The 13,440-nt window shown below is 27.6% G+C and overlaps 1 protein-coding gene across 7 annotated transcripts in view; it reads right to left on the bottom strand.

The window, feature by feature from the left end:
• Positions 1-13,440, bottom strand: part of LOC107439903 (uncharacterized) — a 74,995-nt gene that overhangs the window by 7,902 nt on the left and 53,653 nt on the right. For 5 of the 7 annotated variants that reach the window (XM_087164489.1, XM_087164487.1, XM_087164491.1 and 2 more), the window contains 4 exons: positions 13,167-13,322; positions 11,065-11,181; positions 9,276-9,629; positions 1,909-2,082 (listed from right to left, as the gene is read on the bottom strand). In XM_087164489.1, coding sequence (XP_087020615.1) covers positions 1,909-2,082; positions 9,276-9,629; positions 11,065-11,181; positions 13,167-13,322 — 801 coding nt within the window. The remainder of the gene's footprint in view (positions 1-1,908; positions 2,083-9,275; positions 9,630-11,064; positions 11,182-13,166; positions 13,323-13,440) is intronic. The other 2 variants (XM_087164490.1, XM_087164492.1) reach the window with 1 other exon arrangement.

The raw sequence follows: 13,440 nt of genomic DNA, 5'->3' as shown, positions 1-13,440 counted from the left end.
AAATTTTTTTAAATATTTATATTTTGAAAAAAAAAATTTTTCTTTTGATACTTAAGAAAATTAAAAGTTTATTACTATGCATTTTTGACATATAAGGAACATATAACTAATATTTATAAGGAACTTACAAGTTATGTTGTATAAATACAAACTTGATACAAGTGTATGAAATTTTTTTTTTATGTAATACCGAATATCTTTATTATCCAGAATGTTAATTTGAATTTAAAAATAGTTATATTTGGGAATAATGATAAATATAATTCATATTGTTTATTATATTTATTTATAATTATTACACTTATCATTTTAAAACAATTTTTACCTCTTAATTTTTTCCCCCACTTGTATTAAGAATACAAATAATGCATATCTTGAAAGCAAGAAGTAATTATTCAACAGCTGAATATTTAGATATTCAACAAAACTATGTATATAGTATTCAGCAAAATGAAATTGACAAGTATTTGGATAAACTAAATTTTCAGCATAGTAAATGAATAGGCTGAATATACTGTAAATCGACACTAACTACTCTGTGTATTTAACAGAAAGCACTTAAATTTGTATTGTCTTATGTTAAAAAGATTATTAAGAAGATTTAAAAGAATATTAAAAAGATTTTTCTTTAAAAGATGTCTAATGTACAAAACTGCTAATGTTTATCTTTAAAAATGTCTAATTTTTAGTATAATCTATACTATACACTAAATTTGGTTATAAATAAATTTCTTAATAATATCACTGCAGATTTTCAATAACACATGAAAATGAATACATAATATTACAAAAGATGTGAGCTTTCAAGATTTGAAACAAGATTGTGTACAAGATTTTGGTTACTAGTCAAAATATAAGTGTTTCTTCAAAATTTTAAATTTATTTTTTCTAGAACATATTTAGAAACACTATCCTTTATAAAAAATATATAAATTTTATGCATTAATTAAATTTCACATATGAAAATAGGTTTTTGACATTTTCGACAGTGGGGTTTTTGACGTGACGGTTTAAACCATGGTTTAAACTGTCAAAAACTGTCACATGTCAAAAACCTGCCAACCCTGCTATGAGTACTACTACTATCTCAGAGATTAAAGAAAGTAAACCATTTGTTTAAGGGTAACTTGAAACATATGGTTTTGATAACTTCTCTCTCTCTCGAAGATTCAAGTATTTTAATAGTGTTGTATATCTAAAGGCTTTATGTTAGCTAAAGAAAATAACTATTAATTTGATAATTGAATCAAAAGTATTACATTCAAATTTTCACGATTTGCAACTAAAAATTTTTTTGAAAAAGAGAAAAAAGATGTGAATTAAAAAGTTTCAAAAAAAAAAAAAAAAAATTCTGATAATGGAAACTTATTTCTGCTTTTTCATTTTTCTCATATCCAGAAACTTTACTTAGAATACTTTAAAAACTCGGCTTGTGAAAAGGTGACACTAAAAAAGTAAAACAATTCAATATGTCTAAAGTAAGCATAGAAAAAGAAATAACAGATTATTAATTTAAAAAGGTCTCTGTCATACAGAAATGGAGACTGCCAACCGATGAGTTTATTAAAAATGGCGTTAATTACAATTTATACTTCAAAATTTTTATAATGTAAATGTTGGTAAGTGAAACTTCCAACAATCTGAAGCAACCTTAAAATCTTTTTTAAATATTATAGGCTTCAACGCTGACATTAATTATTTTTCTATTATTTAAATTTCAATAGGATAAGTTGACTAATATTCTGAATTTCTAACAATTTTTAAAGTGTCTTCTTCTTTCATAAGTAAATTTAATAATTTTAGTTAGGCCCACTAGTAATAATAGTTCATTACTAATGGACCAAGCATTCTACACTTTTAATGGATCAAATTAAAGTGATTGTCAGTAAGAAAAAGAAAATAGTTTACCTGGATAAGATTTTAATTTCTCTTCAGCATCTTTTGAATCTTTATTAGGTAATGTGTTGTTTTTATTATCTTTTATTGATTCAGTAGGAACTTTTGCAGGAATCGGATTTTCATCATCACTTATATCGATAATGAGAGGGCCATCTTCAGGTAAATTATCATCAGATGGTGTATCTATAATAAATAGATTTTTATTGTCTTGATCTTTTAGGAGGCTAATTTTGCAGAACAAAAGTGTGTAAAATATAATTAAGCAGAAAAATAGCAAAACTCATATATTCTTAGATACATATAGAGATATAATACAATTTCTTGAATTTTGATTTAGGAGCTATTCAAATATTATGTATACATCTAGCAGGGGGAAGGGGTTTGGCTTATCTTTGCTGGCAAGTGGGAACGAGTGGAGAAAAAGTTATTTTAATTAAAATTTATATGCCTTACTAATTTATCAGAGGTGGGGAACCTGCGGCCTCGAGGCCGCATGCGGCCTCCGCGAGGTTCTTGTGCGGCCCTTTGCCACCTAGTACAAAATGGTAGAGTTCGTTTCAAAAAACAACTATTGTACATCAACGCCATGACAGTTGCGCGAAAAATCCCGCCAAAGACTGAAAATTCCACAAATTTCTTTACTGAAAACTCCACAATGTTTATGCAATTTACATATCTAAAAGAAACGAATAATGTTCTATGTAATATTTATTTGAAAATAAATTAAAATTACAAAATACTATTTACGAAATTTGTTGGTTTCAGATCTCCCATTTGAGTGTCACACCTTGCTTTGGCTTCTCTGACTCGCATCTCTCAACGTTTCCCTGTTGCGATCTTCAGCAAACTGTAGTTAACAGTGCGTGCTTATAACAGTTACACGGCTTATAACAGTTGTTGAAGATATTATTTGATATTCGTTTTTTTATCCATCATGTCAAATAGTAAGAGAAGAAAATTAGGTGATGAAAACAGAGCATTTAATGTAGAATGGGAGTTAGATTTTTTCTTTACTGCTGAGAAAGATAAAATGATGTGTTTGTTGTGCAATACAGTTTTAAATACTTTAAAAAAAGCGAATGCAAATAAACACTATTTGACTCATAAAGAACATAAATATTTCGCTTTAGAAGGTGAATCACGAAAAGCTGCACTTCAAAAGTTGAAAAATGAGAAGCATCATCAGCAGGCATCTTTTAGTGCCTTTGTAAATCAAAATTCCGCTGCAGTTGCTGTTACGTATAAAATTATACACATATACTTGGAAATGATAATTTTTGCATAATGCACATATACTTGGAAAAAGGGGCAAACCATTTAGTGACATTGAAATAATTAAAGAATGTATTGTTGAAGCAGTGAGTATGTTAGATCCAAGAAATGTCGACAAATACAAACAATTACCTCTTTCAAGAAGAACTGTAACAGATCGACAGCACGAATTAGCGCAAAATGTAACAGAGCAACTTCATACAATTATACAAAATGAAGATGTTTATTTTTCAATTGCTTTAGATGAAAGCACTGATAAAACAGATTCGGCACAAGTTTTATATTTTATTCGTGCTATAACTAAAGATTTTCAATGTTACGAAGAGCTACTTGCGTTGGGTACACTAACTGGAAGAACTCGCGGAGCCGATATTTTCGAAAACTTCAAAGAAGTATGTAATAAATTACAATTGAATGTCAGTAATTTAGTCAGTGTCTGCACCGATGGCGCACCTTCCATGAGAGGCAAAAAAGAAGGATTCGTTGCTTTGTTAAAAAAGGAAAACTTAAACTTGAAAAAATTGATATCATTTCACTGCATTTTGCATCAGCAAAATCTTTGCGCAAAATCTACCATTTTGCAAGACACTCTGGATAGAACCATTGCCATTGTCAACTATATTCGCGTAAATGCAATGCGTCATCGTGAATTTCGGCAGATGCTCTCTTTAGATGAGGAAACGTATAGTGTTGACCTACCATACTACTGCAAGGTTCGCTGGCTATCAACAGGTCAGGTTTTGATAAAAGTTTTGTCTTTACGACGACAAATTTTAAACTTTTATCAAGAACAAGGAAAAGAATGTGATCTATCAGATGAAGTATTTCTCAGAAACCTTGCATTTTTGTCTGATATGATGACAAAACAAAACAATGTAAATATTTGCCTGCAAGGTGAAACGAGGTATATTTATGAAATGTGGCAAAAGATCCAAGCGTTTAGAAAAAAATTATCATTTTTCAAAACATTGCTTTGTCGATCGGAAATATTTGCACAACACTTCCCGGAGCTAGCTAAAATGTTAAATGAGCAGAACTGTGAAAATAAAATATTCGATGAATATGTAGGTGTCTTGGATTGTTTAATAGAAGAGTATACTAAAAGATTTTCTGATTTTGACGAGCACACTCCTGCTATGAAACTGGCATTTGAACCACATTTAATAGATATATCCGAGGCTCCTGCAGAACTACAAATGGAGTTAATTGATTTAGGGGAAGATAGTATCATCAAATCCCTTTTTAACGCTAAAAAGGATCCCATAGAAATCTGGAAAAATGCTGTTGAATATCCATGCCTTCGAGAACATGCTCGCCGTTTACTTTCCTGCTTCGGAAGTACCTACTGTTGCGAGACAACATTTTCTCTCATGTCAAAAATAAAAACAAATTTGAGAACGCAAATTACAGATGCACATTTAGAGGATCAATTAAAACTGTGTGTTACGAAGCTTGATCCAAATATACAATTACTGTCAAACAAAAAACAAAGCCAAATAAGTCACTAACTTAGTGAATAAAAAAATATTTTTCATTGTATTTTTTATAATATTTTTATATTATTTTATATGTATATTATATTTAAAATTTTGTAGTATTATATTTTATTTTTTCTATATAATGCAATAAATTGTTAAATCTATAGAAAAACTATAATAATTTCACAACAGTCACTTTCTTAGGTCAATCAGCTTATGCGGCCTCTCTTATTGCTGCCTAATTTAAATGTGGCCTCTAATGGTAAAAAGGTTCCCCACCTCTGTTATATGCCTTATTATCTAAAGTACTAAAATCTCAGTATTTTCAATTATTTCTTAAAAGCAAAAAATTTTAACATGAAAAAATTTAAAATATGGAATAAAAGCTGATTTTAGGAAAATATAAAAAAATATCTACTTGAAAAAGTTTTAGAGGTCAACAGTTTTGAAAACAAAAGGAAAACACATAAGTTTCTTAAAGAATATTCTACTCATATATATACATTCTATATATAAAATTAATATTCCATTATATATAATAATATATTTTATTATAAATATTGAAAATTCTATTTTATAAAATGAATTAAAACGTTAACTTTGATTAATGCCAAAGTTACATCTTTAAGGAGATAGTTTTTTTTTGCAGACAAGAAGGTGAGCGAGGGCTTATTGTCCCACAAAAAAAAAACATTAATTCTTTACATATTTAATTATACAGGGTATCTGCTACATTTTAGATTTTCGAATCCATGATCTGTCCAAGGCAAATTTACTGCCGTTAAGCGGTAGCTTCACAAATTCAATTTTAGGAAAAACGGTAGTTTCACAAATTCTATTTAAAGAAAAACGGTAGTTTCACAAAATACTTTGAAAATATTTTTGAAAAATATTTAAATATTTTTGAAAATATTTTCTTATTTTACCATATTTTTGTGTTGATTTTTTAATAAAATTTTTAAATTTCACAAATTATGTCTAAATTTTCACATAATAGGTACCTCTAAAAAAGACCAAGACAGACCCCTGAATTCCAAAAACTTTTCATGACTTAACGAAGTTACTATTTTCTCCGACAAAAACAGAATAATAAATTTAAAAAGCATTGTAACAACATTAATTAAAATGATAGGTATAACCAAAACTGTTATACTCTGAATCCTAATATTTATAGATTTTAAATTTAAAAAACAGAGTAAAGAAAGAGTTGATGCAATAAAATAGTTGAGCAAATAAATTTTTTTTTTCTGCAGAATTATATTCCAAAGATACTTTTCTTGTTCATCAGAAAGGAAAGAAATACTTCTGATTTTTCTGTTCTCACTTCCGAATAAAAAAAATTTGCCCATGACTGGCTTGCTTCAGCTGGAATTTTAAATTAATAAAATAAAAAAAATAAATAATAATTCTGAAATCACAAAACTTTAAAAGATACTTCTTTCTAGAAATGATTTTTCTTCCATTTTTTGAAAGAACACCATAATTTTTCAAGAATATGATAAAAACTTTTAATATTTTAATAAAATATGATTCTGAGTGGGGATTTTGTTACAAATTCAGATATTCCGAACACCATGAAATGGGGGGGGGGGGGATTCCGTTTTAAAAATAAAATTTTTTGCATGCCTTAATTTCATGACTTTCCATGATTTTTTTAAAAAAATAGTTAAAATCATGACATTTCATGACAAATTTTGTTCAATAGCAAAATTCATGACTTTCCAGGTGCGCGGATAACCTGTTTATACTATATGAGTATACTGATAGTCCAACAAGCTGTTTTTATATATAAATCATGTTTAAAGAAACCAAAATAATAATAAAGCCAGTTTAGAAAGTCTTGTGCTAAAAGCCAGAAGAATCTCATGCCTGCAACTCTCAGGTACTGAAATTTAGATAAGTCAAAATTCTTTAACATAAAGGATATAGAAAATATAGCATCTGATGTATAAAATAGTTTCAAAATAACATAACTAGAACTTTGTTTTCAAACTAATTATGAGAAATAGCAATGACTCTAGGAGTTTCACAAGATTACTAAAAATATTATTTGCTTTTCATTTATTGAATTATTTTTACCATATAAATGCTTGTCAAAAATGAAATGGGAAATCTGCATAATTTTCTTTTTCAAAACTGAACTTCAAAAACATAATTATTGACAAAAAATATAAAATTTGTGGTTGGAATAGTATCAAACTCTTGTTCCCGACTATGACAGTTCAGTGCCATAATTATTAAGAATTTATTTTGGTAAGCAATGAAATGTTACCAAGTTAATAGAAAGATTCCGCACAAATCTAATCTGAAACTAGAGAAAGAAATTCTGATAGAACTTTCAAAGTTACAGTGAAACTTATTTTGATCAAACCCTTTGACTTTTTATTTAGTGTAGTTATGAGTTATTTAAATAAAACTAATTTATCTCTAATGTTAAAAGCCGTAAAAAAATTATATATATATATATACAGCAACAAACTTCATAATAACAATAGGATAACTGCAAGCGACTTAGTGTGGGTATCTTGATTGGTTGCTGAAACATGGCATTTGTTTACATTAGCAACTGCTCTTTCCATTCTATTTCGAGTAAGCCAAGCACGCCAAGTATCAATTCTTTTAAGTGACATATTCTATATTCTTTCACAAAGATTTCAATTCCTTCACTATATATTTCTCATTAAAACGTGAAGATGGGCTCGAAGCCATGTAGAACATAAACAACCTATTATGCATCAAAGTTGGCAGGTACACAAAACAATAGTATATCACAGTTACAATAAAATACTTAAACAAATAATAAATCTAAGTTAAGTAAAAAACGTAGACGAGATGGAATTAGATTTCAACAAATTCGATGTGCGATACAGCATTGTATTTAATTAGCTTCACTTTAAACGACATTCTAACTTATATGAAGTAACTTAGCCCAACTTTAACACAACATTTTGCTTATAAACGATCACAGTGTTTTCATTATAGAAAATAAAAGGGAGAGAATTTCTCACCCTTTCCCAAAAACAGGGTTAGATTTCAAAAATTAAGTGAGATATCTAAAAATTAAAAAAAAAAACACAAAATAGACTTGGAAAAAAAATAATTATTCTTTATAATTAATAAAAAAATAATTAATTCTTTAATTATAATACATTTTTAACATCTTCTAATTGAATATTTTTGCTGCATCATCATATGGAAAATGTTCTATATCTACTTTTTAATCAGCTATTATATTTATTTGGCTGAAAAATATCCGTATTTATTTCGTTTTGATCGTTTCTACCAACATTTGTTTCATTTTCATTTGTCCGCTACGGAGTAGAAGATGTCGCCTTAACAAGGTATTTACATTCATGCAAAAAAAATTTAAACGTCTTACATGAAGAAACCTTACCTACGGTGAACACGTGGTTGCAGAGAAATGTGTTCTGAAAGGGGTTCTGTGGTTTGGGGTAGGTGTTCAGCTGTTCGCACCGGTTCTGAACAATACTGGTAAATAGGGAAGCTAGATAACAAGGACCCGACCGATGTTCAAAATAATGAAAGATCAAGGAAGAAAAGCGAAACAGATTTTATTCAAAATGGCAAAAGACGAAATTTTTCACACATTTTGAAATTGATTAATAGAGTGCACGAACTTCTCGCATTAATAATTTTTTATTGCGAGAAAAGAAAAAAAACATGCGAGATTCTCGCGTTGTAGTGAAAACACTGGATCAGCTAGCACTAATATCATAGGTCATGTGTGTGGGTATCCATGGTCTTCTTGAAGTGCAAGTACCCAATAAACACATCAAAACAAGAACTGTAAAACACACTTGCCTCCCAATATCAAGTATAAATGTTTTCTTTTCAACGAAAGAACTTTTGCTGAATGGTTTTAGTTCATTTCCTCACTGCTTGCACAAAATGCAGGGTCTATTATAAATGTTAGTGTAGTATAAGCTTAGCAAGATAATCATGTCCAGAAGATCAATTATTTTTACATTTTGTGTGGAATGGTGTTTAAATTATTCAATACGAGCACTAAAATAAGTAAATATACTTGTTTTTTTTCCTTCTTCTTCATAACATTAATGAATTAAACAGAAAAAAGTGTGAAATAATCAAATGCAGGACTGGCCTCAGTATAACCCCATACTTTTCCAAAATAAAATATATTGAGTTTAAATTTTAATTTAATGAATAATTTGAATAGAATACATTATTAAGAATAATTCAATTAAAAGCACTAATAAATATACATGTTGTTTTTCCTACATAAAATTAATTAATTGCACAGAAAAATGAGAAAAAAAATCAAACTTACAAAAATTTTACAACCATTGTTTCAAAATAAAATGCTCAGAGTTTAATTTTAGATTAATGAACAGTTTTAAAATTATGCTATATTAATAATGTACTAAATGAGAGTAAATTTTGGAGACAAAATAACAATTAAAAACATGCATAATTTAAAAAATATCTACAATAATAACAAATATAATATAAAAATAACAAGTTTGTTGTTAAAAACTACATGTTCATTAAAATTTGCAACATTAACAAAAGAAAAGTGATAACATTAAATTTACAAATATAAAAAGATATTATAAATACAAGAATAAAAGATATATATTTATTTACCTTCAAATATTTGACTGGGGCATGTACTTGAAACACTTTCTAGTTTATTTTCAAATTCAGAAGTTCTAAATTCTTTAGAAGGACTAGAATGTAATTTAAGAACTTCTTTACAGTTTTCCTCTTGAATCTCTCTTTTTACACTAGGTTTATCTATACTATTTACACTTGTTTGGATTTTGTTAGAATTAGTGTCTTTTTCACTAGATTTTTTTTTATTTTCGGTCCTAGAAATTTTAGCTTTTGCAGCATAGTCCACTTGGAAGTCTTTGAACATTTCAAAATCAGTCTGTGGTTCTTCTGAAACTTCAAAATCCATTTGTGGCTCAATATCCACATTGTATTGCATCTGTGAAACTACAAAAAGATAGATTTTAGAGAGAAAAAAAAATTGTATATTCATGTCACATACATATGCTAAATTTTAAATCTATGAATTAAATCATAAAACAAAGTGAATCTTTTTTATCATGATAAAATTTGAAAACTCGAATGAATTATCCTTAAAATCTATACATTTTAAGGAAAATAAATAGATTCTTACGAAATTACCGATGAAAACTTGAGAGAAATGCTTTTATTTATGGAAAATTCCTGTTTCAAAAGAATTATAATTCTTGTAAAACTTCAAAGGAATTAAAGCTTTTAAAAATTTACATTCTAAGCATTGAGCCTCCACGTAAAAATGTACAGAACTTTCCTGCCACACACCACTTACACAGCAACTGATTTTTTGATGCAGGAAAGTCTACATCTACAAGTTTGGAAAAGTCAGAATTAGCGCTCAGAGTTAATTGGGTAATTCACGTTAATTATATCAATTAAAATTTTGTTGCTTCGATCTCTCTAAAATAATTCCAGCAAGTTAGATGCTTATAATAAATAATTATGAAATTAAAGCTACATTCTTAGAAAATAGAACATTGCATTTTTAGAAATACCGAAAAAAAAAATAAATAAATAAATAAATAAAAAAAAAAGTAGAAATATCAGGAACTACTAATCCTATAAATGGTTAATAAAAATTTTGTTATTTCAAACACTCTAAAATAATTGCAACAAGTTATAAGCTTAAACGAAATTATAATTATGAAATTCAAGAAATAAGATTGAAAAAAAACTTCTTGTAATCTATCACGAATGTTAAAAAACAGCATCATCATAGTTGGCCAGACAGCCAAATTCCTTCCTTTGGAAATTTCTCCATAAAAACTTCCGATTTATGTTTCATATCCAATTCTTTTCATTAGTTGCAAAGAAAATCAGATTCCAGTGAGTCAGCCCATCTCAACCGCGGCCTTCCCCGCTTTCGTGTTCCAGTGGGTCTAAAAAGCAGTATCCTTTATATTGTATTGTCATCACTCATTCGAATCACCTGGGCCATCCAATTCATTCTATTTGTTTTTATGTATTTAATAATATTGGGTAGTTTATAAAATTTGCACAGTTCAAAGTTAAATCTCCTTCACCAGTTAATGTTTTCATTTACATCAATAAGTATACTCTGCAAAATCTTCCTCTCAAATATTGCGATACAATTTTCTTACAGTATTGTCGTTGTCCAAGTTTCAGAAGTATATGTCAAGACTGGCCTCACAACAATTTTATAGATTAAAAACTTTGTTTTTCTTGAAAGAAACCTAGATTTAATAAATCTTCTCAGCCAGTTAGACAGCCCTATTTGCCAGACAGAGTCGCTTTTTTATTTCAGGAGTCATTCTGCTAAAACAGTTTCCTGCAGGTAAAAATCAAATTTTTATATTAACTGCATTAAAAAAAGAAAGGACTTTACCATCGATTGATAGAGAAGGTTTTGCACTTTGAACGGCATCAACGCAAATGGAGCTCGTCGCTGAAGCTTTACTTTCAGCAGAATCATTTGATTGACTTTTCATGTGAGCTTCATAATCTGAAGAAAAAGTTAAGATTAACAAAAATCAATATTGTCAAAATAAGTATAAAGGTATAAAAAACAGTATTATCAATAGTAAGAATAACAAGAAAACATGGAGATTTATATAATTTTGACTGTCCATTACATCTCTCAAATTATATGAAACAAAATCCGAAGGGTCTCTTCATTCAAAAATTTTTTCTAACTTCATGATTTTTTAGAATAAATTTCAATTTTTAAATCACTACTTGATTCTTATATACTTAATGAAACATCCTCACTTACATGACAATTTTAATTTTATGACTTACCCCTGATCTTTAAGATAATTAACATAAGATAATTAGTATTCTACAGTAAGCTTTATTAACATTTAAACATTTTAATGATCAGTTATAAATGCTGGTCTGTTCAAACACACGACAAAAAAATTATTTTGGAGCTGTTTTATCCATTTTTTTACGAGGGTTAAAAAAATTTCTTGTATTGCAGGTAGCATTTCCTCTTATACGATAACTTCAGATGAATCAGAATATTTTAATTGTAATAACGATTAAAAATCAAGATTAAATGAAAGCTAAAATTTGCTTTGGAAAATTGATTTTGGACAAAACTTCATATACACAACTCATATACGTGCTTCATTGAGGCTTCTTCTTGAATTCTATAAACCTGTTAAAAATGTTTGTCTAGTGATAAATTTTTAAACAATAAGTAATAAAAAAAATAAAACCATAAAATAATTTACAAATGTTTTTTTTATTTTTTTATTAACAGGAATATGAATTAAATATCAATATGGTGTAAGCATTCAAGCAATTCCCCACCCATTTTTAATAGAAGTTTAAATAAGACTTATTTTATACAGTAACAAGACTCTGATTTGTGAAATGATTATTTATTTAAGGAGTGGCATACTTTCCAGCATATACTTAAATAAGGAACACACAGAATTTTAGTGATAAATTATTTAAACAATTAACAATTAAATGAGAGTACAGAATTATGACAATTTTGTTTCCAATGTTTTTTCTTTTTTGATTTCTTATTTAAATTTTTTATTTACAATTTAATTTCCTGGAAAATAAGTTAAATTAGAAAAAAAGAGACACAGAGTGATTTAACTTTGAGAATTTCTGGATAGTCAAGCTTTTACTGAATTTTAATAATGATATTTTTAACATTTCATGAATCGATAAAATATAAAGATCTTATTTATTTTATTCTAAATACGCAATAACAATCATATCCAGAACAGTTTTTGTTATTCAGGAAATAATTGTTATTTCTCACTGAAATAATCAATATACACTGATGTCACTAACATTGTAATGGTCACATTTTTCATCTCTTTGTTTAAGTTGGAATGAATATAAAAGTATTTGAAAAAAAAAAAAAAAAAACTTTTTAACTAAATCAATTTTAATTCATATTCTTGTGATTTGGTATATAAAATTAAGTAATCATTGCCCAAATCTCTATTTTTCCAAGATTTTTTATATTACCTACTATTAAAAATTATTAATACTCCAGTATTTAATGTTATTTTAGAAAATTCTGTTTGAAAAAATCCTCAATTGAAAAAATTAAAAGCTTATAAAACTTCAGAGAGGCAAACCAAAATTTAGGAAAACTATTAAAACCTTAAAATATGCAAAATTCAAAGAAAAAGTATTCTTACAATGGTATTTACTAAACTTCTTGCCGAATGTAAATCGTGTATAAATTAATAAACGATTAACTTTTCTAGTTGACATCGCAAAAAATTATTTTTGATTGACTTAAAATATGTCACTTAATTTATAAGAAATACCTTCAAACTATGCTTAAAAACCTGCATTAATTTTATAAGCACAAAATCTTTCAAATGATTCTACATACTGCTTTGTTTAGTTCAAATAACAACCACATCTCTTTGTGTCTATGTAATTTATAAATATCTAGAAATGTTTTCTCTTAGCTTAAATTATTAAAACCAAAATCAAACAAAAATATAGTACCACTGCCAGGAGCTTTATTGGATGCCTTTCTACGTTTTTTAGGAGGTTCATCTGGAAATTTTTTCTGATGAATCAACGTTTGTTTCACCCAATCATGAGCTAGATTCTTGATAACTTGCTTTTTAGCTAAATTCCTAACGTTTGTATCTTTAATACCTAAAATCAGGAGAAGATGAAGATATTCTAAATATCCCTAAAGAGTTTCTGTAACTTAATGATAACTTAATAAGAATTTAAATAAAAATTAAAATTTGTTAGTTCTAACATTATTTTT

The sequence above is a fragment of the Parasteatoda tepidariorum genome, chromosome 5, assembly GCF_982258835.1.
Source record: "Parasteatoda tepidariorum strain Cologne lab strain chromosome 5, Ptep-v5.0, whole genome shotgun sequence".
Taxonomy (NCBI): domain Eukaryota; kingdom Metazoa; phylum Arthropoda; class Arachnida; order Araneae; family Theridiidae; genus Parasteatoda; species Parasteatoda tepidariorum.
Note: the sequence above shows the minus strand (reverse complement) of the source record. Positions and strands in the feature narration are given on the sequence as shown.